Source organism: Aedes albopictus, chromosome 2 (assembly GCF_035046485.1).
Source record: "Aedes albopictus strain Foshan chromosome 2, AalbF5, whole genome shotgun sequence".
NCBI classification, from domain to species: domain Eukaryota; kingdom Metazoa; phylum Arthropoda; class Insecta; order Diptera; family Culicidae; genus Aedes; species Aedes albopictus.
Window position 1 is genome coordinate 460630034 of NC_085137.1, and position 26672 is coordinate 460656705.

The 26672-nt window shown below is 36.7% G+C and overlaps 1 protein-coding gene across 4 annotated transcripts in view; it reads right to left on the bottom strand.

The window, feature by feature from the left end:
• LOC109407762 (RNA-binding protein Musashi homolog Rbp6) overlaps positions 1–26672 on the bottom strand; it is a 1431211-nt gene that overhangs the window by 156555 nt on the left and 1247984 nt on the right. For all 4 annotated transcript variants that reach the window (XM_062853969.1, XM_062853971.1, XM_062853970.1 and 1 more), the window contains one exon: positions 14520–14604. In XM_062853969.1, the coding sequence (XP_062709953.1) occupies positions 14520–14604 (85 nt within the window). The remainder of the gene's footprint in view (positions 1–14519; positions 14605–26672) is intronic.

The following is a 26672-nucleotide window of genomic DNA, read 5'->3' on the forward strand; positions in this document are numbered from 1 at the left end:
ATATGTGCTCTGGAATAGTGGTAGGTGTGCTTGACACAGGTGTTAGTTACGTGCATAGATAGATTTCTTGAATTTTAGGTCAATAGTTACCACATATCGCCTTCTGAAATCTAACCTACACTTTTGTTTACATAGGAGTGTTTTTTGAGAATTTATAGTTGTCCAGCCAATTCTATAAGTAAGAATTTTGCCCCTTCTGTCCTTAATTCTTTTGCGATAGTTTACTTAATTATCCATCCATAGTTCGTATAGGCGAAGACAGCGATATTGTTGAGAATACGGTTTGATTTTGATGGACGCACTGAAATTGTAAGTGAGCACTTTACCCATAGTGTAAACCCCACTCATTAAAAAAAATATGTTTTGGCTTGTAGGTAATGCTAACGAGATTCAGTGTCCCATCTCAATATTGCCCAACAATGCAGATATGTAATACAGTCATACCTCGATATAACGTAACTGCAATTTTATTTTCGTTACGTTATAACGAAGCAAAATTTTTTTTTCACGAATTTCGTTTTAAATACATATTTTGAAAAGAAAATTATCAAAAAGATTATGTTAATCACCCAACAGTGATTTCCAGCCTTTCTTATGTATATATTTTTTTATCATTGAATTTTATATATTTTTAAATGTTTGTAAGATCATACATAAGTCGAATACTTAGCATATGTCTCTTTATATTTAACTATTTAAGCCAATGTCACATAAATCAAGATTCTTCTCCTTTTTTGCATCTAGAACTGGTCAAACGTCAAGCGTTATCTATTGGTGTGTTTATAAGTAAGACATCGATATGACGCAGGCAAAATTATAATCCGATGATGTCTCCAGGAATTCCTCTCGGGATTCCTCTAGAAATAATTCGGGAATTCACCCAGGAGTTCCTGCCTGAGTGCCTCATGAAATACCTCATATGATTCATCCTGAAGTTCTCTAAGGATATTTATCCAAGAATCCTTCAACCTTCTATGACTCCTTCATAAATTCTTACTGAGTTTCATATCTGCTATGATATCTTTAGGAACGCCTGACTTAGTTGCTCCACATGTTCTTGATATGATTCCTCCACGAATTTTCCCTGTGGTTTCTCAAGGGATTTCTGTAGGATTCCTCAAAGAGATTTGCTTTTTAAGATTTGTTCTGTCCAAGATTTTTCCAAGGTTTAATTCTGTCGTTCCTCTTAAAATTTTTACTAGGATTTCTCCAGTCACTCCTGCAAGGATCCTCCAAAAAGTTACAATATTTCAACTATTTCTGTTCGAAGAGTCCCAAGTAACACATTTGTCGCAGAAGACTCACGACGGCGCAGGTTTTTTTTTGCGCAGGAGTCACTGTGACTTACTTCTAACAAATGAATTCTTACTTGCTAGAAGAAGTCAAACGCAGTGACTTCTGCGTCATGAAAACCTGCGCCGCTGTGACTCTTCTATGAGAAGTGTGTTACTTGGGGTATTTGCCAAGAATCACCCAGGTATTCTTGATGCAACACATCCATCACAATTTGACGGAGTTTCCAAAAGATTTCCTCTACAGATTCCGCTAGAAAAACTACTGTGATTTCTCCAGAAGTTTATCCAGAGATTCCTTTGAAATTTCGTTCTGAGATACAGGAGTAATTCTTTTAAGAAAATATTGTAAGGATTTCTCCAAGAATAACAGAAAGAATTCCACTAGAAATTTCTTCAAAGATTCTTCCAGATATTCCTTTTTTAATTTTTCCAGGAATTCTTCCTGGAATGCATCCAGGATTTTTTAAATTACTTCAGGAATTCAACCTGAGTTTTTTTCCATGGATTCTCACTGTGACCCTTCTTAAAAATCCAACTAGGATTCCACCAGTGCACGAATTTCTCCAGAAGTTCCTGCTGAGATTTATACAGAAGTTCCTTATGTAATTTAAGACTGCCCCTGAATGTTACCAGAAATAACTGTGTTTATTGCGGTAGAAATTCCTCCGAGGATAAAGCACGATTCTTTTCCAGACATTCCTCCAGGAGTTCCATCATTTATTCAGGAATGTCTTTAGGAATTCCTTCAACAGTTTTTCTGAGGATTTCTTCGCAAATTTCTCCAGTGATTTCTCAAGAAACTCCTCCAGGGATTTATCAGAAAATATCTCTAGTGATTTTCTGCAAAATTTACTCTAAGACAAAGCGGACCGTTACTGGCGTTCTTAGACCCAGTATCACACGAAATCAAGTTCACTTCCAATGCTTTCTACTGTCATCTCGTTTGGAGTTTAAAGGCTATATTCCAATAGGGATGTAATGCCAATAATGAGTAGAAGATTTAATGTTTGTTCTGTGAAGAGCTATATGACATTTCTCATCAACTGTGACAAAGACTCTTATAAAACTTTGAAATTCGTATAACCCATTACTAGATAGCTGGCTTGGTTCCAGGAGGGGTGTAATATCATATAGAAAATTTTGTAATTCACTCTAATTATTTAAATAGTGAAAAATTAGAACCAAAAAAAAAGTTACGTTATATCGTGGTAAAAGTTACGTTATATCGAGTTACGTTATATCGAGGTTACGTTATATCGAGGTATGACTGTAATTCCAAAACATATTTCCTAATTTTTAACATAATTTAAAACTTAAGAATCTCAAATGCTCAACTAAAAAAAAAGGTAGAAAGACTCAAGTTTCGCTTTTCATCAAATTGCACCACTTCCAGACGAGATCCATATCTTGCACTTTTATTTGCACAGGTCCATTACCAAGCAAAAGAACATTCCATCCTTTATCATCTCAACCGAGGACGACAACAACGAGTACCTAGTGTTGCAATAAAAGAAGCAGTTTAGCATTGTTGGTACCTCGCTCGAAACACGCGCGCCGCGGGTGAATAGAATCGTAAAAACTATCAGCAGAAGACGAACAACTTGGACTTGGAGCGTTAGAGGGCAGCCAGAAGCTTAATAAGAGGGAATCTTGTTTTACACACGAACTTGGTCACTTGCTCTCGCGTGCACAAACACACACCCCACACACAGACAATTGCATTCCATCATTTCGTTGTTGGTTAGATTCCCTCTCTGTTTTTGTCCAATTTACATTCGCTGCTTAAGTGCTAACACAATTCAGGGGAATAAATCTCTCTTCACTTAGCTCGGTACAGCTGGGTATCTCTCTAGCTGGCACGATTACTTGTACTCTACTCCAGAGGAAGTTCTCCACGCTTTTCTTGGAGCTGTGTCGGATCCACGTTCAAATTACCGCACCAACAACAGTTTTATCACCTAAACCTTACTGGTTAGTAAACGCTACATATGTATACGTCTCCCTCAAGTGTCGCGGCTAGGGATGTCGCCGTTTCAGAAATAATCGGATCAAGCTCAATAAGTTCTATGAATTTATTGATCCATCTGTTTTCTATTCGAGACTTTTATGCAGGTGATATATTTTCCAGTGTAATCGATAATACATTTTAATTATTCGGAATAATCGATCATTTTGCGACATCCCTAGCCTGGACAGGACAACGGGATCAAGCTTACAATTACTCTTATTTTTCTTTCGCCTTTTTCCCCTCCCTCCGCCCAGCGATTCTCCTTTCCCTCCTCCGGCAAACAAGAACAAGAAGAACAAACACAAACACAAACCGGGAGGAAAATCGCACTCGCGGGGGCGGCGAGAGGGCGAAAAAGACGTAAACGGACACGACGACACAACTCTCGAACTCCATTCATTGTTTACTCACGAAGAACGTTCGCACATTAGTCGCCGTCGTCTTGGTCGCCACCGCCGTCATTGTCATCCTTCTACTGCTGCCAGGAATGGGTTTTATTTTTCTTCGAGATTTTTGTTAACTTATTTATTTACACGACGCACATACTCGCACACACACACACATTTACGATTACCAAAGAACGGAGAACGACGCGACTGGGCTAGATAAGAGCGTAACAAAGTGAAATTCGCCCTCACCTACTGCTGCGTTTAGTGCTGATGAACGACGTTTATTCCACGGCGAAGACTGACGTCTTCTCATCCTAAATTTGTTGACTTAAAATTAGTTTGATATATTTGACCTCTCTTTTTTATTTTTTGACTTCGAAAGGGAAGGGATCCAGTGAGCAGACACTGAATTATATTAGTCCGAGGGGCTAGATTGCACAAACGGCCGAAGTCTCTCATCCATTTGACAGATGTCTTTTTCTATTGCGACAGTTGGAATGACAGTTTGTCGTCGGGCATGTCAACTTTGACATATTTCAATTCGGGGTACAATCTAGGCATTTTTGTTACTTTTGTCATGTCATTTTGAACCAACAGCTGTATTGTTAACATATTTAGCAGAAATAACTTAGATGTGTATTACAACAAGCGTCTTACAAGTAAACTACCCCTTTAAAATCGTGAATGGCAATCCACTCACACATCCCTCTAGATAAATCTTCCTCTTCATTGCGCGAATGCTACCGATTAGTTCCATGTGTGTGTTCTTATTACTTTATTCGGGTTTCTTACAACACGTTTTTTTTATCCATTTGACCGAATTGCTTGCAATAAATACTAGGTAATTAGGATGTTTTACTTATGATTTGGACAACATTTTGTTGCGAAGAGCAATCAACCACCAGCCACAGATTTGTTTTTGTTTATTTATTACAATTGTCGCCTGTCGCTGAGACCATCATCTTTTACCGTTGGAATGAGCGTGAATGGAGGATTTAGTAAATACAGTAAATATTGAGAAGCTTACGTCAGATAAGGAGAACCTTGATCCAGCTTGTGTTGACGTTTGTTGGAGAAGTTTTGTGTATCGATGCTAAAAAAAAAGTGGCTTTTGAGAAGATGTATCACAATTTGATTAAAATTAAAATTTAACTTGGAAAAATGCTGACCAAATTTAGTCCAGAAAAGCATATCAAGTTTGTATCATATTTTTTTATAATGTTACAATAATCTTCTATAATACATTTTGTTTTAAACTAGATACCGGATGATGTTAAAATTACTGAAATGGTAACAAGAAGTACACTGGATCAATCAAGAAAATAACTTATTTTGTTATAATCCTACCAAAATTGTAACAGAACGTGGTGTCAATCAAAGCATAAATATAATTTGAATGCCAATCAATCGGAAACAAACTATATTACTATGAGTTATAAAACAACATTTATATAGCACCAAAGATTTAAAACATAAATATATCACAATGAGTTTCAAATATCATGGTTTGTTATAATTATGTTATTTTTATGTTTTGAGTTGAGTGTGGAATATCAATAATATTGCTGCGGCCAGAGAAATTGCAAATAACAAAACGGCATTTTCATTACAATTCCCATCCCTGGTTTGTTGTTCAGCAGGATGGCGTCCCGAACAGGAATCAATAACTGACACATAACTGGGGAAAACTAATGTCAGGTATCATACCTAGACAAGGTATTGTCAAATTTCTTAAAACGTAAATACCGCGTGGTCGTTGAAATGTTTCAAAAAGGAAACGCCGCAATGTTATTTCCCATAAAGATGAAGTAAACAGGGAGTGAAAACCGCGGCTGTACCTTTCGGAAGCGATAGGCCGCGTGCACTGTTGTGCAAATCCCTCAATATTGGTCGGTTAGCCAAGTATTGAAAATAACTTATTTTGGTATTGAGTAGGTATTGATACAATACCACAATGAGTTATTGGTTTAGTATTGAGGACTGCTTGAGGTATAATTCAATTATGGAAAAATCGCTATTTGTATGGAAAAATCGCCGATTATTATTTAGGTATTGCCATACCTGATGTCATTATTCACGCGTTATGCACAGAATACACATCAGTTATTATTTTAGGTATATAACCTCTTATGTAGGACTACTTAATATCTCATTCAGGTTGTAGATATTCGGTTTTCCATAAATGAGTTAGTTATTCTTCAGCTATTTTCTCCTGCTCGGGGTATGAAATTCTGTACAAGAAATCCTGATTAATCATATTTTTGCATTGTAAATCTTACGGCTGTACATATCTTTCAGAGAAACCAGTACTGTCATGGTAAAATCAGAGTTGGTTACTCAAAGTAACCAAATTTCAGGGTTTCTATACTGACACACCCCCGTGGAAATAATTTAAATATTTGGCCTCCATGGATTATGTTTTCACAATTTTTTTCTAATTATTGTGGATGGGGCATTCTTGCAGAAAATCCTGTTATGAGTTCGGAAAAAAATCCTCCGAGAATTCTTTTAAAATGTATTCCTTACCATGTACTTTTTTTAAAATTTTCTCCGCGTTGAACTCCAAGGACACCGCAAGAGATTCCTTTAGGAATTCTGTAAGGATGTATCAAATATTTTCAGTAATTTCTATAGAAAAAAGATTTTTGGAGGATTTCCCAGCATTCATTCAGCAAGATCAATTGTCTCATTCTCTCACCCATGTATTTTTGAAAATATTTCCAAAAATTCCAAGGGTCTTTTTCGGGAGTTTCTGAAAAAACTTCTCAAAAAAAATCATCATGAAACTGATCTACAGATTTCATTAAAAACTCAATTCTTAGGTTCTTTCAGTAATTCTTTTGGAAATTACTTCAGGATTGTTCAAGAAGCTCACGCAGGTATGATGTCTTCAAACATTTCAGAAAGTATTTTTCCAGTAATAGTTTAAGAGTTATCTTTACGATTTTTTTCGAAACTTCTCCTGGAATTCTTTCAGAAATTTGTAGAGCAGTTCTGTTAAAAATATTCCAAAGATTTCTTCAAATGATGCAATTCCAAGAGATTTTTTTTATAGAAACACGGATATTTTTTCAGAAATTATTCTAGGGGTTTCAATAGAAATTAGGGAACTTATCAAAGAATTATTACAGACATTTTTGTTGGCATTTTTTCAGAGGTTCCTTCAGGTATAACTTAATGTATTAGGGATTTCTCTCAGGCATTTATTTAGCAATTCATCAAGAAAATTCTCAGACGATTTCTCTGGAAGTCCTCAAGGGTTTCTCCAGGTGGCCAAGACATATCTACTTCAGGAATTTCTCCAAAGATATTTTCAACAATTCTTACAGACATGATTCCAGTATGTATTCTTTGTCATTTTCTAATTATTTTCCAAAAATTCTTCTATCAATACTTGCAATTCTTCCAGGTGCTCTTTCACAAATTCTTTCAAAAGCTCTTTTCCAAGAAATTTCTTCAGAAATTTCATCGTGATTTCTTTATTGTTTCTGCAGGATTTCCTACCAAAATGTCTCCAGGAAAATATTTGTGTGTACTAATACCTCCAAAAATTGTGTTATGAATTCTTTAAAAAAATCACCTGAGGTATCTCCACGAGTTCGAATAATTCTTAGTAATTTATTGGATAATATCTGTAGGAATTCTGCCGCTACCTTTTTTGTACGCAATTTCTGCAGACATTCTTAAAATAATGTCTACATAAATTCAACGACGGATATCTTCAGGAATCCCTTTGGAATCTTTTCGGTAATTTCTCAAGCAATGTTTTCTTGGAAATACTTCCAGAATTCCTCCAGAGGTGTCTCATGTTTTTTTTTCTTTTCACAGGTATTCTCTCATCCCGGAATTCATCTTTAGATAACTTCAATAATTGTTTTAGGAATTTTTCGTTCAGGAATCTTTCCAATTTTTTTTTCAAGAATTGCATATGGAAACCTCCAAACTGATCTTCATGTTTTTTTAAAGAGATTCCCTCAGGGATTAATTTGAATATTGCTCCAGCAGTCTTTGTACTTATTTGAAGAAACAAATACTTCAGAAACGTTTCTGTAGGAATATATGAAACAATTCTTGTCAGAATTCTTAAAGGAATTCCGGGACATACTTCAGAAGCAAAGAATTTGTGTAGACTGGAATTATCATACAGAAATATGGGAAAATCCTTGGAAAAAGGAGATTAAGCTGTATTTAAAAAAAATGAGATATTTCTGAAAAAATAGCAACACAGAATATCTTTTGAACAATTCTGAAGATGTTCATAAAATTCTGAAAAGTGTCTGGATATATTTTTGGAAAAAAAAATCTTAGGAGCCATTTCTAAAATAAATGCTTGAAGGAAGTTCTGAGAACAAAAACACCAGTAGAAGTACTCTTAGTTGTATCTCTTAAGAGATATCTGAAGAAATCCTATGGAATTTCCCGAAGGGTTCCCAGAAGGAATTTACGTAGAACTTCTTGATGAAACTTCACAAGAAAAAGTTGTTGGAATTTCTGGAAAAGTTTATTGAGGATTTTTGAAGAAACTTCCTGAAGTAATCCTTCGATGAAATTCTTAGCATTTTGTGTACGTATTTATGAAGGAGTAGCTGCACAAATTCCTGGGAAAACGCCCGTTTAAGCTTCTGCAAAGACTAACTAAAACACTCTTGAGATGTTTCTTAAAAAAACATCTGACGAAATGCATTAGAAACGTTTCTGAATAAATTCCTTGAAGAGTTCGTTCAGAAATTCATAGAGGTTAAGAGACAGGAAATTCTGGGGTAATTTGTGGAAAATACATGGAGGATTATCTAGAATCACTGGAAGTAATAATGCCAGAAACTCTTGAGAAATTCCTGCAGTATTGTCTAGATGATTTCTTGAAGAAGTTTCCGTAAACGGTTATTTTCATTAGAATCATTTATGCAATTCATAAATTAATCTCTGGTGATCTCCTTAGATAAATACTGGTACGGTAATTTCTGAACAGGTCTCTGGAATATTTTCTTTGAAATAATTAATAAATTAATCCTTAATAATTTACATTTTTTCCCTTCAAATGCCTAAAAGAATTTCAAAAGTATTTTTGTTGGAATTTCGGAAGGAATTCAAAGAAATATACCTGAATTAATACATATAGGATTTTTTTCAGCTCTTCTTTTAGAAAGATTTGAAGGCAGCACTGGAGAAATTCATTTGAAACATCCTTGGAAGTAACCACGGAGTTTTGAGCTTAAAAACCAAATCTTGGTGTAATTTCTGTAGGAATCTATGGAAAATTTTGGAAGAAAGCCACAGAAGATGTCATAAAGGAGTCCTTGGACAAAATTATTGAAGGATCTCATAAAGAATATCCGAAGGAGACCGTGGAATATTATATTAAAAAAAAATCCTTAAAGCGGTTCACACTTTGTAGTTCTATCGACACCGGTGGATCTATGCAGCTTGGTGGGGGAGGAAGGAAAAACAACCTAATAAACTCCATTTAAAAGTTTGTGATAACATCCAGTACCAATTTCTTGAAATATCTGTTGCAAATTCAAAGATACCATTGAGGGTCACGAGAAAAATCTACCATGGATAAGGTCTGGAATCAATCATAGATTTGAAATCGAGGTTAATCCAACAACTCGTCAAGCGTGGTGGATTTATTCTGCTTATGACCCGAAATTAAAGTCAGAACAAAATCCATCACACCAAAAATCTAGAAAAAATAATAATGTCTAGATTTTAGTTTTATCTAAAATTTGATAAAAAATATGCCATATTCTGATGTTGTTTATATTATTTACAGAAGAACTTTTCTCATATTCACTTTAAAGTTTTGTCTGAAACCGTAAGAAGACTGTAATAAAAACATTGGGTTATTTTTTTTTTTTCATTTTTTTTCATCAAGAATCTTGTATGAGATTTGCCAAAGATCTCTCCTGAAACCTAATAATGATTTTAATAAATTAATTTACTGCACCAGAAATCTTTAAAGGATCTTTGCAGAGATTCTTGCCAACCTCCAAAACCATTAAACGCAGAGATTTGATCCACGAATGTAAGAAAAAAATATGAACAAGCAACGGAAAACATGCACCACGCTGCAAATTACACAGCGTAACAAAAATTTACTTTTTGTCTGTCTCAAGAGCAAACTTATGTGTCCCCGAAGGATTTTGGGCCGCTGAATCCGAATCCGGGCTCGGATTTGCTCTAACACGTCACAATTTTGAGCTATACCTCAATTTATAGGGCAAAATATGCGATTTTGGGCTTTTTTGACAGCAAGCCATTAAGCAAGGAAATATTTTTTTTGGCAATCAAAAGGTTAATTGGTCAATTAACATCTAAATTAACGACTTATGCAAAATATTTCGTTTAACCTAATCAAATTTGATAGTTTTAAGCGATTTATGTTAGGTACGATGTTTCCCATACAAGTCACCCTCCAAAAGTTACATGCAAGTTTTCATACTAACATAAAATGCTTAAATCTATCAAATTTGATTAGGTAAAACGAAATATTTTGCATGAGCCGTTAATTTAGATGTTATTTTACCAATTATCCATTTGATTGCTTAAAAAAATATTTCCTTGCTTAATGGCTTGCTGTCAAAAAAGCCCAAAATCGCATATTTTGCCCTATAAATTGAGGTATAGCTCAAAATTGTGACGTGTTAGAGCAAATCCGAGCCCGGATTCGGATTCAGCGGCCCAAAATCCTTCGGGGACACATAAGTTTGCTCTTGAGACAAAAAAATGTTGCGCTGTGTTATCAAAAAAGTGCACCACGAGGCAAAAAAAAATGAAAAGCTCCACAAAACTCCGAGTGCCTTTTCGGGAATCCAGGAGTTAGTGGGGAGAAACTGTCTTAGGAATGTGTGCATAAACTAAGTTTTTTTTATGTCTTTATTTATGAGATTTTCAGCCCGAGGTTTAGCTTTTTTTTTGTGAAAGTGCAGCATAGATTTTTTTTATTTGTTAGAGTATAAACAAACATCTATTTGTGTTTTGCATAACCAGATGAGTTTTCGAAAAAAAATTGAGTAAGAATGTTTACGGAACTCTTTGATGAAGAAGAGAAAAAGTACTGGAACTTAAGTTCTATAGTTTAGAAAAAATGAATTAGCTAAACCTCAAATACATTGCGTTGTGGACAATCAATTCTGAATATTCTTGCATGAATAGAAAGCTGATTATAATATGTGTTGATAATCTGAAAGCAACTTTTGTGTTAGATTGGTGGAAGTCAAAATATTGGTGAGTATGCGGGATAATCTTCTTGAATTTTTGTAAAATTTTCAAAAAAAAATTGGATATTTTTATATTTTTAATGAAAAAAAAAATAAAAAACTCTCTTTACTTACATTTGAAACATAAGAAGTAAGCAAATTACAGTGAAAATATTAGCATTCGAAGTATTTGTTAAGGAGAATGAGATGTATAAAGGTAGACATTTCAACAGTAATCCAACAAAAACATCAGAGAATTATCAGGGACACTTTTTTGCTCTTGCTAGACATTTCCAAAAAATCAAAAATTTCCAGAATTTCCAATAGCAACATTGTTGTAAGTCCATCGGATTGTAATGGGAGAGCAATTTTAGTATGACTGTGAGTCTAGAGTAAGTGAACAATTGTGAAGTGCCAACTGTAGAGTAATAAACACTATTGATGTACCCTGCGGTAATTAGATTTATGTTATATTTGTCATTTGTATGTCTATTGTCTGTGACGCTTTGGTTCAAGCTTTGGTCGTCTATTTGTCTATGGAAATGTCATTATTGAGAAGCTCAAAAATAAACAATAATAGTAGAAGTGTAACCACATCGGAAAGCGGAGTGACTAACAAATCGCTGTTCGTAACTTGAGTGAGGTATGCGGAATTTCTGTGGTATCCGAAACTGCACGTAATCCGGAGCGACTCGACACCAACCACAAGAAGAAATCTGTGAAGGAGCGAGTAAAAACTGTGAGGAAGTCCACCAAACGTTTTTCTCGTATTTTTAAACAACTGCTTCCAGGCATTCCACTATTATTTCGGAAACTACGACAGCACTCATTAAGGAATTCCTCAGAAACTACACCTTCAGGCATTAAAAATGACAATGTTTTGATCTGTAAATTTCTGCGTTTTAAACATAGTCTGTCATAAAAAAACCATCAAGTATTAGAGTTGATTTTTTTAAAATATTCTTTAGTAATTTCTTTCAGGAAGAAATTACTTTTCATTTTACCGCAAATTCATGAACGTTTTTCATTACTGATTTTATATTTATACTACACATCAACTCTATCACGCCGAGGACCTGGGATCGAATCCCACTCCCGACAAACTCACAAAATTTTAGTGCAATCTATGGAAGGGAAGTACAGCGTGGGTCCCGAGATGAACTAGCCTAGGGTTAAAAATCTCGTTAATACAGATAAAAAAACTAGATTTTCACTTTCAATGGCTCAGAAATCCATTAGTCCTCCTGTACTTTTTTAAGCATTTCAAATAAATTCTGGTAAAAAAAACCTCCAATAATAAAAAAATCCAGTAAATCGAGCAATCGAGTATTATGGCGGCAAATTGTTGATTCAGTGTTATCATGAATTTGATGTGGACTAAATAAATAAAAATGATATAAATAAAAATTTTGAAAATAATATCAAAATTTAAAAAAAATATTTTGAAAATGTTTCCAATAAATTATAGGCGAACTTACGTATTTTCGACAGTTTTGCTCTCTTTGTCATGGGGGTGTATTTGAAACCTGTTGGTCTCAGAATTGGCCTCAAATCCTTCCCAACCAAGCTGAGTTATACGGAAAAATTTCAAGCAATTCGACCCTCAAAAAACCTTCATGACAAAGAGAACAAACCTGCCGATAATACCCTTCGTCATTCTATTTGCAATTTGCAATTTGATGGGGAATGTTTTGAAAAAAAAAATGGACATAATGGAGGAAATCTAGAGCTGGAAAAACCATCGAAACAACAGCTCGGTAATCTCCTCAACTGGATCAAACTTCCATTTCAAATTTTTAAATAAATTGAATGCAAAATTTTGTTTTTAGAACTTGCACCTTTAATTCAATCAATACAGGTTAACGGCCATCCTTCAGAAACGAACGCAACAAAGATCTACTTCTCCAACAAACGTCTGCGTTTACCACCTCGAAAGCATCAAAATCGAATCTTTTAATTTACTTATTAGTTCCATTCTCGAGTAGCAAAAGAAACCTTCTCAAGTAGACTCTTCCTTCTTATTTCTTCTTCTTAACAAAACAAAAATCGTTAGCAGGGAATGGTCGGACGGGGAGGTCATCCTGAGACACAGCTAATGTAGTCCGTCTCCCATCGGTCGAAAGAAAACGTCTCCAAGGAGCTCGCACCCCTCCCTACTAGGACCAGTTCAGCGGTGGAGGAGGAGGTAGAACCACTCAGGAAAATGATTAAAAAAGTTTTCCACTTCACCGATTCATCAACAGCCTGGCGCACCGAGACAAACAGGGAAGAAAGTAACCGACGGACGTTGTCTCGAAACAAAGACCGATTCGCGCCGAACGGCGCGCGGTGGTGGCTGGCGATGGCGAACGGCCATGACCTGTCCGGGTCCTACCTGTCTGAAAATTGGAGCATCTGTGCGGGGAAAAATTACTTCCTTGCGCCGGAAAAGCAAACTTCAAAAAACTTTCAAACTCTGGAATACAATCGACCAGAAATCTTAATTGACTTCCCTCAGGGGGCTCCACCGCAAGCCGCCGCCACCACCATCGTTCAGGTGAATTTTAACAACTGTGCTTATAAACTTGCTACTACGGTAGGTAGGTAGGAATGTGCTCTGTTTGTTTGGAATGTTTTCGTGTTTGTTCTTGTATAATCTTCTTTCTTTTTGGTTTCTACTGGGGTTCAACTACCTCTTTTTGATCTAAGTTTGCTATCTTTCTGTCTCGAAACTACTGTATTGGCGTTAGCAGTCTTTCCAGTTACGAGTTTTGTTGCATTATTGGTTCCCATTGCTTGCGCAAACCTAAGATATCTAACATAACCTGAACAAGATAAGCATGACGAATGAATGCCGAACTTTTCATTAGCTCGCGGGGTTCATCCGTAACGCCACCTTGTGAAATCATAAAGTTCGTCTACTCTAGAAATTCAAAACGGGTAACAAAAACCTAACAAACCTGTGAGTTCTACTCAGGGCGATACAAAGCCTAGATACTACAATACTGATACAGAATCAATCACCCAGCTCAACGACCGCCCATTTACTGTGGTCTCTGAACCTGAATGATAGTGGTGGTTGGATGTCAGAGACCGAGAGCCGCTGCCTGCAGCGGATACAGAGCGGACAGGTCAAGACCCTGCGCTCCCAAGAGGTCCCCAATGGGATAGGTAAGGGTAGCGGTGGCCCTCGGTTGGTTATGGACCACCTGCGGATGTGGTCTCAGCGACGCGGCGGCGGCTGCATTCGCCGCAATAAGTCTTTTATAAGTCAAATCCAATAGTGGCGAATTAGCGTACTGAATGATGGCGGGGGAACCGGCAGCACCGGCGGCGGCCGACAGTGGCAAAATGTGGGTGGTGGTTGCAGCAGCGGCGGCGGCAGCGGCTGCAGCGGCCGCCGCTTGCTGGCTCGTGATCGTAGCGGGCAATGGGTAAGGAGCATAGCGCAACGAGGCTGCTGCGGCCGCGGCGGCAGCTCCATGTGCGGCGACGGCGGCAGTCGGATTGGAGGGGCCCGCCCCGATGCCACCGCCGGTGGTGACGACGCCTCCGGCGGCGCTGGACAGGGCGGCTGCATTGGCGGCGGCGGCAGCAGCGGTGGCCGCCGCTGCGGACGGACCGGCTCCACTATACACTACTAACTCACCGTATGTCCCACGTCCAGCGGTGCGCGTTTTCGCCAGGTTCGCCGGTAGCATCACTTCTTTGGGCTGGGCTTTTTTACATTCGACCTGTAGGAGAGAAGATAATTAAAAAATTAGTTTGGTAACGACTAGATACATTTTTATATATTGTTATGGGTACGAGTATTTGCCTTCTAACTGGAAGTTTCTAGTATCTATATCTATCTATCTATCCATCTAAATCTATCTATATATATATAAATGCAGTGGTATACGTGGGACCGCGCATAACTTGCGAATGGAAGGTCCGATTTTGATCGTCTTAGTTTGGTTCTGTTAGTTTTCACCCAAGGAAGGTTAATGTGGCAAAAACATAGAAAATTTTAGAGTTTTTGAAAAACGATTTTCCATACATTTTCACTGGGGACTTAGGTCTTGGCAAGAAATTTGAAACGTCAAAAAACGCAGTAGGCAAGACAAAGTTTGCCGGGGACAGCTAGTTTAATAGTAAAGTTAGAAATTTTTTTTTGGGTAGGGGTGGTGGGGGTAAAGTGGACAACCAAAGCATTTTGGTCGTTTCCCGCGTAAATGCGGCAAAATCCATCTGTTTATCCGAGTAAAATGGAAGGTAATGATATACTCTAGAAATCTTGTAAGGGGATGCATTTAAAAAATATTGTTTTCTTTGATTATTTTCTTCACCAAATCGTGCATCAAAATAGCGTGAAAAAAAATGGTGGGGGTAAAATGGACAATCGATGGGGTGAAATGAACAAGTCGTTAAAAGTTATATAACAGCATATTGTTCTTGATATTGTTTCTTTGTTTTTAAATACAAACTATCAAATTTCATACGATACCTTTATTTTGTTGTTTTCAAACTTTTAATACAAACTTTGAAACACACTTAAATAATTATTGTAAAAATAGAGTAAAAAGCAAGCACTGTTTTGGATGAAAATTATATTTTGTTGATATAAAATATTTTTTTATAACTTTTTACTTCAATTATCTCACGATGGGTATGATGGCTGATGATTCTGAAGTTTGCATAAAAATATATGAAATTTTGGTGAAATTTGAACCGATTGTCCATTTTACCCCCACGGTCTGATTTTGCTAAAAATATTTCCAAAACTTTTTTTACAAAACTAAATTTTTTTTCGGTCAAATATATTCTTCTACGTGGACTTTATTGGTTTAGGGTGTAAAACTTGTAATACAGTCAGGTTTTTTTTTACGCGGGGGATACGTACCGCGTAAAAAAAACTCAGTTCAAAATTCGAAAAACCGCGTAAAAAAAGTCTCACCATTTCTCGACGAATCATGCAAAAATAAGACGATGAAATTTTTTTTGTATGGAGTTTCCATTTACGCGGCCGCGTAAATCAAAACCGCGTAAAAAAGACCTGACTGTAATTTGAAAATAACTTACGAGAAAACCTTAGCAATTAGAAGCAGATTTTACATCATTTCCGATTTTATTAACATTTTTGTCATCTTGAAGAGGTTTATTTGATTTTAATGTTCAAGATCAGCAAAAGTATAATGATTCATGCTTAGGCATAAGCTTCAATCGTTGAAACATTTTAAAAAACAATAAAAGCCATGAAACTGTACCCTGTCCACTAAGGTGGCCCACACTTATATGAAAAACAAAAATTTCGAAAAATGCCAAGTCTTACCTCCTCAATCAGTTGCTTTGGACTCCCAGAAGCTACGTTCGAAATTTGAGCAAAATCGGTTGAGCCTAAGGGGGCGCTCAAAACTCTTGAAGTTTGTATGGGAAAACTTGGCCAAATGTATGCAGAAATTTTAAGTTTTTAAATTTTGCCGCTAGGTGGCGCTGTAAGCGTTCAATAATCAAACCCTTTGGTATTATTGTAGGTGACTAGATGCCAAACAACTTTGTCGAAGACCGCAAAGTGATCCAACGTCTGTGGAAAAAGTTATACCCTAGGAAAAGTGAGGATAAACTTTATTATTATTTTTCCAATACATGTAAAGGAACAATATCAATAATGAAATCTTAATACTTTGCCTAGGGTATAACTTTTTTCACAGCCGTTGGATCACTTCGCGGTCTCCGACAAAGTTCTCTGGCATATAGTCGCCTACAATAATACCAAAGGGTTTGATTATTGAACGCTTACAGTGGCACCTAGCGGCAAAATTCGAAAACTTAAAATTTCTGCATACATTTGGCCAAGTTTTCCCATACAAACTTCAAGCGTTTTGAGCGCCCCCTTAGGCTCAACCGATTTTGCTCAAATTTTGAACGTAGCTTCTGGGAGTCCAAAACCACTGATTGAGGAGGTAAGACTTGGCATTTTTCGAAATTTTTGTTTTTCATATAAGTGTGGGCCACCCTACTGTCCACTTTACCCCCACCACCCCTACCTAATCTAATATTAATAAGACATTGTCTTTCATTTCAGGTCTACACCGGTTGTCTAGTTAGTTTTTTTTTTCTTGAAAACCGTTAAGGGTTGCCTGAAAGTTCCCACGGTGTCTCAAAAAATCCTGAAGTACCACAAATAGTAATGCAAATCTACTGGTAGAAAAAACACCCATTTGATTTTGCCGCAAACAGCAGATTTTTGTGTACTGTTTTTTACCAGTGAAAAATTAGTCTTCATTTAACCTCTTTTTGCATTAATTAAATTAGGGATTTAACGAGGGAATCTATTTTACGAGAACAAGTCTTGCTCCTGGGCATGTGAGATGAGGCAAATCAGGTTTCTGGGAAGTTTACAGGGAGCCCAAGGGCCAGGGGATACGCGCGTAACGTCTTTGAAACCCACCAATAATCCTCTGAAGCTTCTTGAAAAGTCTAAAAGCCACCTAAAACTCCCTTGGACCTCTTGTAATGCACCTAGACCCTCCAAACCTCCCTTAAACGTCTGCGTAATGCCTTTGAATCCTGCCAGAAATCCTCTGAAACTTTTTGAAATGCCCCAAAATTATCCAAAAACTTCCTCGGACCCTATCTAAAGCACCTGAATTAGGGTGGGGCTAACTTTTAAAATTATCTCCGGGATATGATTTCCCAAGTGTAAAGTAGTCTACTGGTCGGAATAAGGGAGCTGTGCAAAAATGAGCAATTCCGGTTTATATTTAATGGTAGGGCAGTGGAATTTTTGCTAGAGCAAACATTAAAAAAACATTCTAAATTCTATTTTCAAACATAACTTTCTAGACTAAATCACTGATTTTAGAAACAAATTAGACCAATTTTGACCTCGAAATTGCGATATCTCAACTGGTTTCCGAGATATTTGAAGAAGATGTCCAGCCCAAAAAAAAAATACTACAATATGGCATTTTCTTCAAATATCTCGAAAACCAGTAAAAATATTGCAATTGAGGTCAAATTTGGTTAAATTGGGTTCTTACATCACCAATTTAGTCTAGAAAAATTCCTCTTAAGTTCTTTGCGCCATCCCTAAATATCAACCGAAATCCCTCGTTTTTGCACAGCTCCCTTATTCCGACCAGAAGATCACTATTAATTTAGGAAATCATATCTTGGAAATTAGCCCCATCTTAGACCTGAGACCCACCATAATACACACAATCCGTAACGTCTCTGAAACCCGCCAAATAAGCTTTGAAATTTCCTGGAATGCCTCCGAAATCCCCCTAAAATCCCTTTGGATGCCATATAATGCACTTGCGTCCCCTAAAACGTCGCTGAGACAATAGGAACGCCCCTGAAATCGACTGAAGTGCCCCAGAGCCCGCTGGAGCCCCCTGGAAACCCTTAAGACGCCATCGAGACCCACTGAAAAGCCCCTGAGATCTTCTGGAACTCCATTAGAACCCTCGAAACTCGTTGAAGCCCCCTGAGAGGATTCTGAAACTTGAACCTCCCTCATCGCCCCTAAGAAGTATTGATACTTTTTTGAAATGCCTCTGCAACCTCCCTTTCGCTCTCCCTCATAAACTTCTATTTTTTCCCAGAGTTGGATTGTGAGAAATTGCTTAGAAAATTTCCAACGATTTTTTTTCAGAAATTTCAAACATATTAAAATCCTTAATTGCACAGAGCATACGTTCGTTAAATTGCTAACACAGTTTTCAAATTGAACTATGATGTATGCAGTTTTCTGTGCTGGTGAAGTAGTAATAATGAGATTTCGATGAAAACCGATTGGAAACCTGGAAACCACAATACCATGTCAACAATTTTGAATAAGAACTGATCAAAACATTTAGCAAGGCCATTCCGATGAATGCTTCAAGAGATCAATGGAAAATAAGGAATTTATTCAGGGATTTGTCTAGAAATTTTATTTTTTCCTGGAAGTTTGTCGGAGTTTTTTATGGCCTTCTTCAGTTCTCCCAAATTTCCATGAAGAGGTTTTGTTTTCGTATTTGCTCCGATAAATAGTTCCTTCCGAGGTTCCTCCAGTATTATTTTGAGAAATCCTAGTGTTGTTCCTGGGATTTCTTCCATAGTTTCTCCCAGAAATTGTGCAGGAATTCTTCTCTTGTGTTTCTTCGGGCTATCCTTCCAACAGTTTCTCTCGGGATTTTCGCGAGGTTTTTGTGGAAGTTCTTTCAGGAGTTCATCCAGGGAGTTTCCCGATATTTCCATGCTTAATTTTGCCCATGATTCCTCCTGAGATGTCTCTTACAAGTTCACAGAGTTCCTGCTTCCGGTTCTACATCTAGAACTTATTCCCATTTCATCCGAAGTTCCTCTCGAGATATCTCCAATATGACAGAGTTTTTCAAAAGATTTCTCTTGGATTGCTTCCAATATTTCTCCGGCAATTTCTTTCAAGGAATTTTGTAAGTTATCCCAGGAGAAATTACGAGATAAAACTTCCGGATAAACCCTTGCAAGAACTCCGGGGGTAACTAATAAATAAAGCCAAAAAAAAAACATCCAACATTTTGAGATAATTTCCGGTAGGGATTTTGAGAGTAATCCCGAGAACATCTATAAAAAAAAACAACTAAGGGGGATCGCTGCAAGAAATGCGGTAAACGAGGAAAAGTCTGGAAACAGCTCGGAACAAAATCACGGCAATCCGGAAACAATCTTGGGGGAAAGTCCAAGACACATTAAGCGAAACTTTGAGAGATACCGGGATCAAGAACCGGAATAATATACTGAGAAGTCCGGGAGAAACCCTGAGTGAAATCTCAATAAAACATGAGATGAACCTAAGCTTGTTAGTGGAATACCTGTGGAGTATTCAATAAAACATCCCGCGAGAACCTTTAGGAAATATGCTTGCTGAAACTCCTGTAGACATCCATGAGGGAGAAACTGTGGAAGAATTCTCACGGCAATTTCTTGAAGAAATTATGAGAGAAATTTCGGAAGGAATCCCGGTAGAATCTCCTGCTGAAAACTCGTGAGAAGATTTTCCTTAAGAAATTTTTGGCGGAGCTCTAGTTTGAATCCCAGAAATATCCCCTACAGTAAAGCTGCGAGAGATCCCGGGAATATCTCCTTAAGAAGTCCCATGAGGAACACCGAAGGAAATCGCGTAAAATATTAAAAAGGAATCCCGAGTTCAAATCAAGAATTAATTCCGTGCGTTAGATCTCTGATGAAGATCTCTGGATAAATCCTGGAAGATACCTGTTACGGAAATGTTTTTGGAAAAAATGCAGGAGGAACTCCGGGGAAAATTCCAATCCGGGGACTCTGGGAGCAATACCGGAAAATCCTCTGGAAGAAATTCTGGATGGAAATTCTGTAATATCCTTGTGAAAACTCAAATAAAGAAATCGGAACTCACGAATCCTGAGAGATTCCCAAAGAAGAATCCCGAAATAAACTGTTGGAGTAAGCGTAATATGTAAAGTTAAAGGTTCAAGTCGGAAAAACCATTTTGTCAAAGTCTGATTTTCCAAAACTTCAGGAACTCCCCTGGAAATTATTCTATGGACTGCTTCAGAAAATTCTCCGTGGGAACCAATTCCTACAAAAAGGTTCCAAGCAAATTATGGCTAAAAATTCCCCCAAAAGTTAAATAAAGAATTTTCATTTTTTTCCATCCACGATTATATCCACGGATTTTGAATATAAATTCATCAAGGAACCCCGCCCCCCCGCGATAATTGGAAATTATTAAAGCTCATCTAGAGGATTCCCCAGAAGCTCTTCCAAGTATTTCTTCAGGGATTGCTTTGGAGTTAGCCAATCCTAAGATCACTTGCAGAAACTTTAAGGAATTCTTTCAGAAATTATTCCGGTAATGCTTGAGGAGTTTTTTTTTCAAATATTCTGTTAGTAATTCCAGCAGAAATTACTCCAGAATCTATTCCTTGGCATTTTTAATGAATGTTTTGTACAAATTCTTACATAAACACCTGCAGAGGGCTAACTAGCTTTACCAGGTATTTTTTCGAAGAATCTTAAAAAATAATCTTGAAGAATTTTTTTTGGAGGATTTTTTTCAGAAATGTTCTAGGTCCTAATTCGAGGATTTTCGTGTTGTATTCAGAAATTGTATTAGATTTTTTTCTAAGAATTCCTCAACACCTCCAGGATCATCAGAAGTTCTTCCAAGAACTCCCTCAGAATCTTTCAGGGATCCATCAGAAATTTATAAAGAAACTTATTCAAGATTTCCAAAAGTAGATGTGTCTGCAATTTCTGTCGTGATTCCAGCAGACACTTTTAAGAGATTGCTTCTGAAGCTATCTGTGTATGTCTAAAACCCTCCAGAAGTTTGTCGAGCATTTTTTTCATTGAACTTATTTTCTGGGATCCTCCGGAAGATTCATATGATGTTTTTTTTTCTGCGAGAGGTATTTGAGGAGTTTTATCAAGTATTTTTATAGGTATTTTTCCAGAAAATTATCACAAATGTTGTCTATGGAATCTGTTTCGGCCAATTTTATGCAAGTTCTGAAAGAACTTCTAAAAACCCTCCAGAAGCAGTATCTGAAACAATTCCTGAAGAATGTCTGCAGGATTTTTGAAGAAACTTTCAGATGAATTTCTGAAAAAAAAATACTCAATGGAAAAACTTTTAAACAAACACGATGCTGAAATTTCAGAAGAAATACCCAAAAGACATTCACTAAAGAATTTGTGAAGAAGTCTCTTGAGTTTTTTAAGGAATGTCTGAAAGAATTTCAGAAAAAAAATATGCAATCTATAGTTTCTGAATGAATGTCTAAAGAAATTTAGTGGAGAAATCGCCTATATCGGCTATATAGAAATGTTTGGAAGTACTCTTGAATGAATCTCTAGAGGAATATCTAGTGAACTCTCAAGGCAAATGTTAAAGGAATTCTTCGAGGAATATCTTAATAATCTCCTGGAAACCTCGAGAAACCATTTGATGAATTTTGAGGAAAATTCCTGAAGAAATTCTTTAATAAAGTTCAAGGAGGATTTTCTGAAAGCATACCAAGAATACCTGAAAGTTTTACCAGTAGATCTAAAGATCTTAGCTTAGCTTAGCTTAGACTGACTGCACATATTTATGGTTGCTACTCCGTGATTGACCCGAACCAATGACAGTTGCACAATGAAGCAACTGAATAATTGAATGGGAGTGGTCAACATTCTCACTGTGCACGCTTCAGAGGCTCTCTTTAACAGTATAATAACGGCACCGGCCACGTCCTTGCAGTCAGGTTGGAAGTGTGAAGGAATGTTAATAGCATCCTTTGCTATGTGAAAGTTGGCGTTTACCGCACGTCTCCACCAAAGGCTGCAGGAAGGAGTGATTGTTAGTAGGGCAGGTATCGTTGGGTCAGGATTCACTTTGATAAGTAATATAACCTTTTGAAGTTGCAGCATGCCGTACAGACTGCAGTGATGTTGTTCGCTTCACGCAGAAAGCAAACAACCAACCACCCTCGTCAGGTGGTTGCTCAATATTTACTACAAATGAAGCAACAAAATATGCAGACGGAAGTGCCATTGTTCGCATCACGCGGAAAGCCAACAATCGACCCACGTAAGGTGATCGCTCAATATTTATTCATAAAAATACATACAACAAATATACATGGACAGATACATAGAAAAACAGTGTGTCGTTAAGAGATTGCACAAAAAAATAAAATTTAATAAGGGTCATTCCATATGAAGTGACCGAGAAAATGTGAAAACTTGCAACCGACCATCACGGATTTGAACCAAATTTGGTTGAAACATTTGTTCAGATGGAAAAAGAAAAAATCCAAATTTTGGTGCCGATCGGATCACCCCTCGGCCCGTGGCAGCACCCCTCGTTTTGGCCGATATGAAAATTATCCTCTCTTTCTTTTATTTTTATCATTGAAACGATTGCACCTACACATTTTCGACCTTCGTCTTTTTTAAAGGAAATCGTTCAGGGAATCCAGAAAAAATATAATTTTTTTGGTACAGTGTTGCCAGATATTATATTTTTCAATTTTAAAACTAAAAATCGATTTTTCTCAAAATACGTATATTTTGATTTTAAAAATTTTGATTCCATCGTGTTTATCAGACGTTTTTCTATCGAAAAAGTTTAACTCCCCAAAGTAATTTGCGTCGTTCCTGAGATATAGCGTTTTTAAGAAAAAAATATTCATTTTTTTCATATAAAGTATCATATAAAATCGTGTGCAGTTTATAAATTTTGCAAAAAAAAAATTGTTCGATGCCATACAAAAACGTTTTGTGTTGATTTGAAAAATATCAAGTATTAAAAGGATTAAAAAAAATGTTACAGTGTTGCCAGTTCATCAATTATGAGTCTATCGTAATGGACTAGCATAATGTATCTGAGATTGAGATCATCAATTCTAAACAAATTTCATATATTTTAACATTATCTGAACAGAAGTGCTGCCAAATATGTAATATTTATTGTAGAAATCTTAATTTTACTAGAACATTAGTATAAAATCAAATTAACAAGCCAAAAGTATTTTTTTATTTAGGTTTAGTACATTTGGCAACATCGATGTAAAATATATTCAGGAAAACAGCAACAGTGCTGAAAATGTAATTTCGATATAACTACATTCAATGACCCACAGCTAATTTCAGAAGCTGAACCTGATAAAATGGAATATGATAAAATATAAAGTATGATATCCTTTGGAATTAGATAATATTAGATACTACGCATCGTCGCGCAACTGGTAGCTCAGACTTCAGTATTTTTAGTTTATATTCGAAGGTCCAACTCCTTATAAAAATCCCTGTAAAAATATCTTTTGATTGATTTTTATGGCAGTGTTGCCAAGTATGCTAGTATTTAGCGGAAACGCAAACAATAGGTGCGGGTATTGCGTTTACTCTTACTGGATTGCCGAATAATAGATCATGTCTTTTATTGTCCCAGGCAGAGAAGTGAAGAACAGTGTTGGGTATTGTGTTGTCTATTGATGTGATTGCATATGGTATGAGTTTTTGTTTGTCCTTCATGGCGAAGAATGAACAAAAATTTCTGAGTGAAATGGATTAGTGGCGTTTGCTCCCTAGAGCCTACTTTTCTTGGGCTTTTTTTTGCATGGAAAAGAGATCGGTTGTACGCGAATGTTAATTCCGATAAATCAAATCGATTGTTCGATCAATTATAGATGACTCCCAGATCGACAATGTATAGTATCATATTAAGGACAAACGTCTTGAAATCCCGCTTCAACAGTGCATCAGAATTTCAAACGCACAAATCTCAAGAAACAAGATTCACACAACATTGCATTTCATTATTCTGTTCTTGCTCACTCGTAATAAGCTTAAAATAAGAAGATCCGGTGCGCTGGTTTTGTTAACGCAGATATTTGTGCCCTCGAAATCGTGAGTAGGTACCAAAGTCGGCCATTGTGGCGGCCATTTTGGGATTGTAACAAGTCTGTCCTTAAGGATCGGTACATTCGCCTCACTCTATTCATATTCACTCCTTTTTGCTGAATCGAATCGAGAAGATGCAGTAAACGGATTGTCGTGATCAAGCACGTAACCCCATCACCAGTGGAAAGCCATGCGCAAGTTGCTTGACATGGATATTCGTTGCCGTTCGTCGCAGTTTTGATCGCAAGCGAATGAATGAATGGCGAATGGTGAAGAATGCTGGTGAGTGATCGAAGTGGCTGCTGTCGTCACTGATAAGCAAACACACAAACTAAAGCGACAATCGTTCGCTGCGATTAACCATGGAGTAGCAATTATGAATTGTGTTGCCAACTATGCTCATACTCATGCAGTGTTGCCAAATGTGCTCGTTATGTATAAAAATAGAAATCATTTGTTTTTATTTGGTGTTATCTATTTACGAAAGCTTTTGTGTAAATTAGATGTTTACAATAAAAATGACATGTGTGGCAACACTTCCATCTACAACATCGTTGAAATGAATAAAATGACAATTGAAATGCATTTCACAATAGATACATTTTATATTTTAACAATTTATCCTCATCTTTTCCAATAAACCAATTTTTTTATTGCTAACTATCAAACTAACTATAACAGCCAATTATCGGGTCATTTTGTCAGATAGGACCATAAACAAGAAAACACAGACAAACAGACGTAACATTGGAAAAAAATCCAACGACCACGGTTTTAACGATCTTTTTAAACCTTTATAGTTGTAGCTTTCACAACCAGAGGTGCGCACATCATTTTTCTAAGCGTTAGACGTTTCACCTATTGTGAACTAGGCGATGGATTTTCGCGAAAATTTTTCTAGGTGTTACGTCTGTTTGTCTGTGAAGAAAAGGTCAACAGCAGGGTCGTTAGAGAAGATGTGTATTGTTTTTATCCTGTTCACACATCTTGCAACACACATGGTGCGCATTTTCGGAATAACCTGTACATTGTCAAACACTTGAAGGTTAGGTTTCATGGTATAATAAAAAAGGTAAACTGGCAACACTGTCACATTTTTTTTAATCCTTTTTATACTCGATATTGTTCAAATCGGCACAAAACGTGATTATATGGCATCGAACAATGTTTTTTTTACGGAATTTATAAACTGCACCTGATTTTATATGATACTTTATATGAAAAAACGAATATTTTTTCTTAAAAACGCTATATCTCAGGAACGACGCAAATAACTTTGGGGAGTTAAGCTTTTTCGATAGAAAAAGGTCTGATACACACGATGGAATCAAAATTTTTAAAATCAAAATATACGTATTTTGAGAAAAATCGATTTTTAGTTTTAAAATTGAAAAATATGATATCTGGCAACACTGTACCAAAAAAATTATATTTTTTCTGGATTCCCTGAACGATTTCCTTTAAAAAAGCCGAAGGTCGAAAATGTGTAGGTGCAATCGTTTCAATGATAAAAATAAAAGAAAGAGAGGATAATTTTCATATCGGCCAAAACGAGGGGTGCTGCCACGGGCCGAGGGGTGATCCGATCGGCACCAAAATTTGGATTTTTTCTTTTTCCATCTAAACAAATGTTTCAGCCAAATTTGGTTCAAATCCGTGATGGTCGATTGCAAGCGGTCGGTCACTTGGCGTGGAATGACCCATAAAAAGAAGAGATAATTTGTAAGATGCCATCTCGAACAGTGACAAAATGGAACAAAAATCCAAGTCAACACTCATGGTGACGAACTCTACAAAGTCAATGAAAAGAAACTTGTAAAGAGGACATTAGGGCCCATATAGCCGAGGCGGTAAACGCACGGGTATTCAGCATGACCATGCTGAGGGTGACGGGTTCGATTCCCGGTCGGTCCACGATCTTTTCGTAAAGGAAATTTCCTTGACTTGAACTTAAATATTCTTAAAGTGTTTCTTACAGGACGTGCCGGAAAAATTTCTGAAAGTACCTTAAGGTACTTAAAAGATTGCATAAATTCTCGAATATTTGGAAGAGGGTTTAATGAAACCGCCGACGCCGGAGGAGTACCTACAAGAACCCTAGGTACATTTAAGATCGAATGCCTAGCGTTTTTTTATGGTATCCATTAAACAATTTTGGAAGGAACCCATCGAAAATTCATTCAAAAATGGAGGAATCTCATAATGGATTTATATGCAAATCTCCAGAGAAATTCTGAAGGAATCCCTGAAAAACTTTTTAAAGGAAATTATGGAAGATTCTCTTAAGCAGTTTGTGGAATTCTGAACTATTGATTTTTTGGAGGAATATTTCAGCGATTTCTTAAAGATTTCGTGAATGATTTTATGAAATAATTTTGGGGAGCTTTTTGCAAGAAAACTGTTGAGGAATTCTGGATGGAATTCC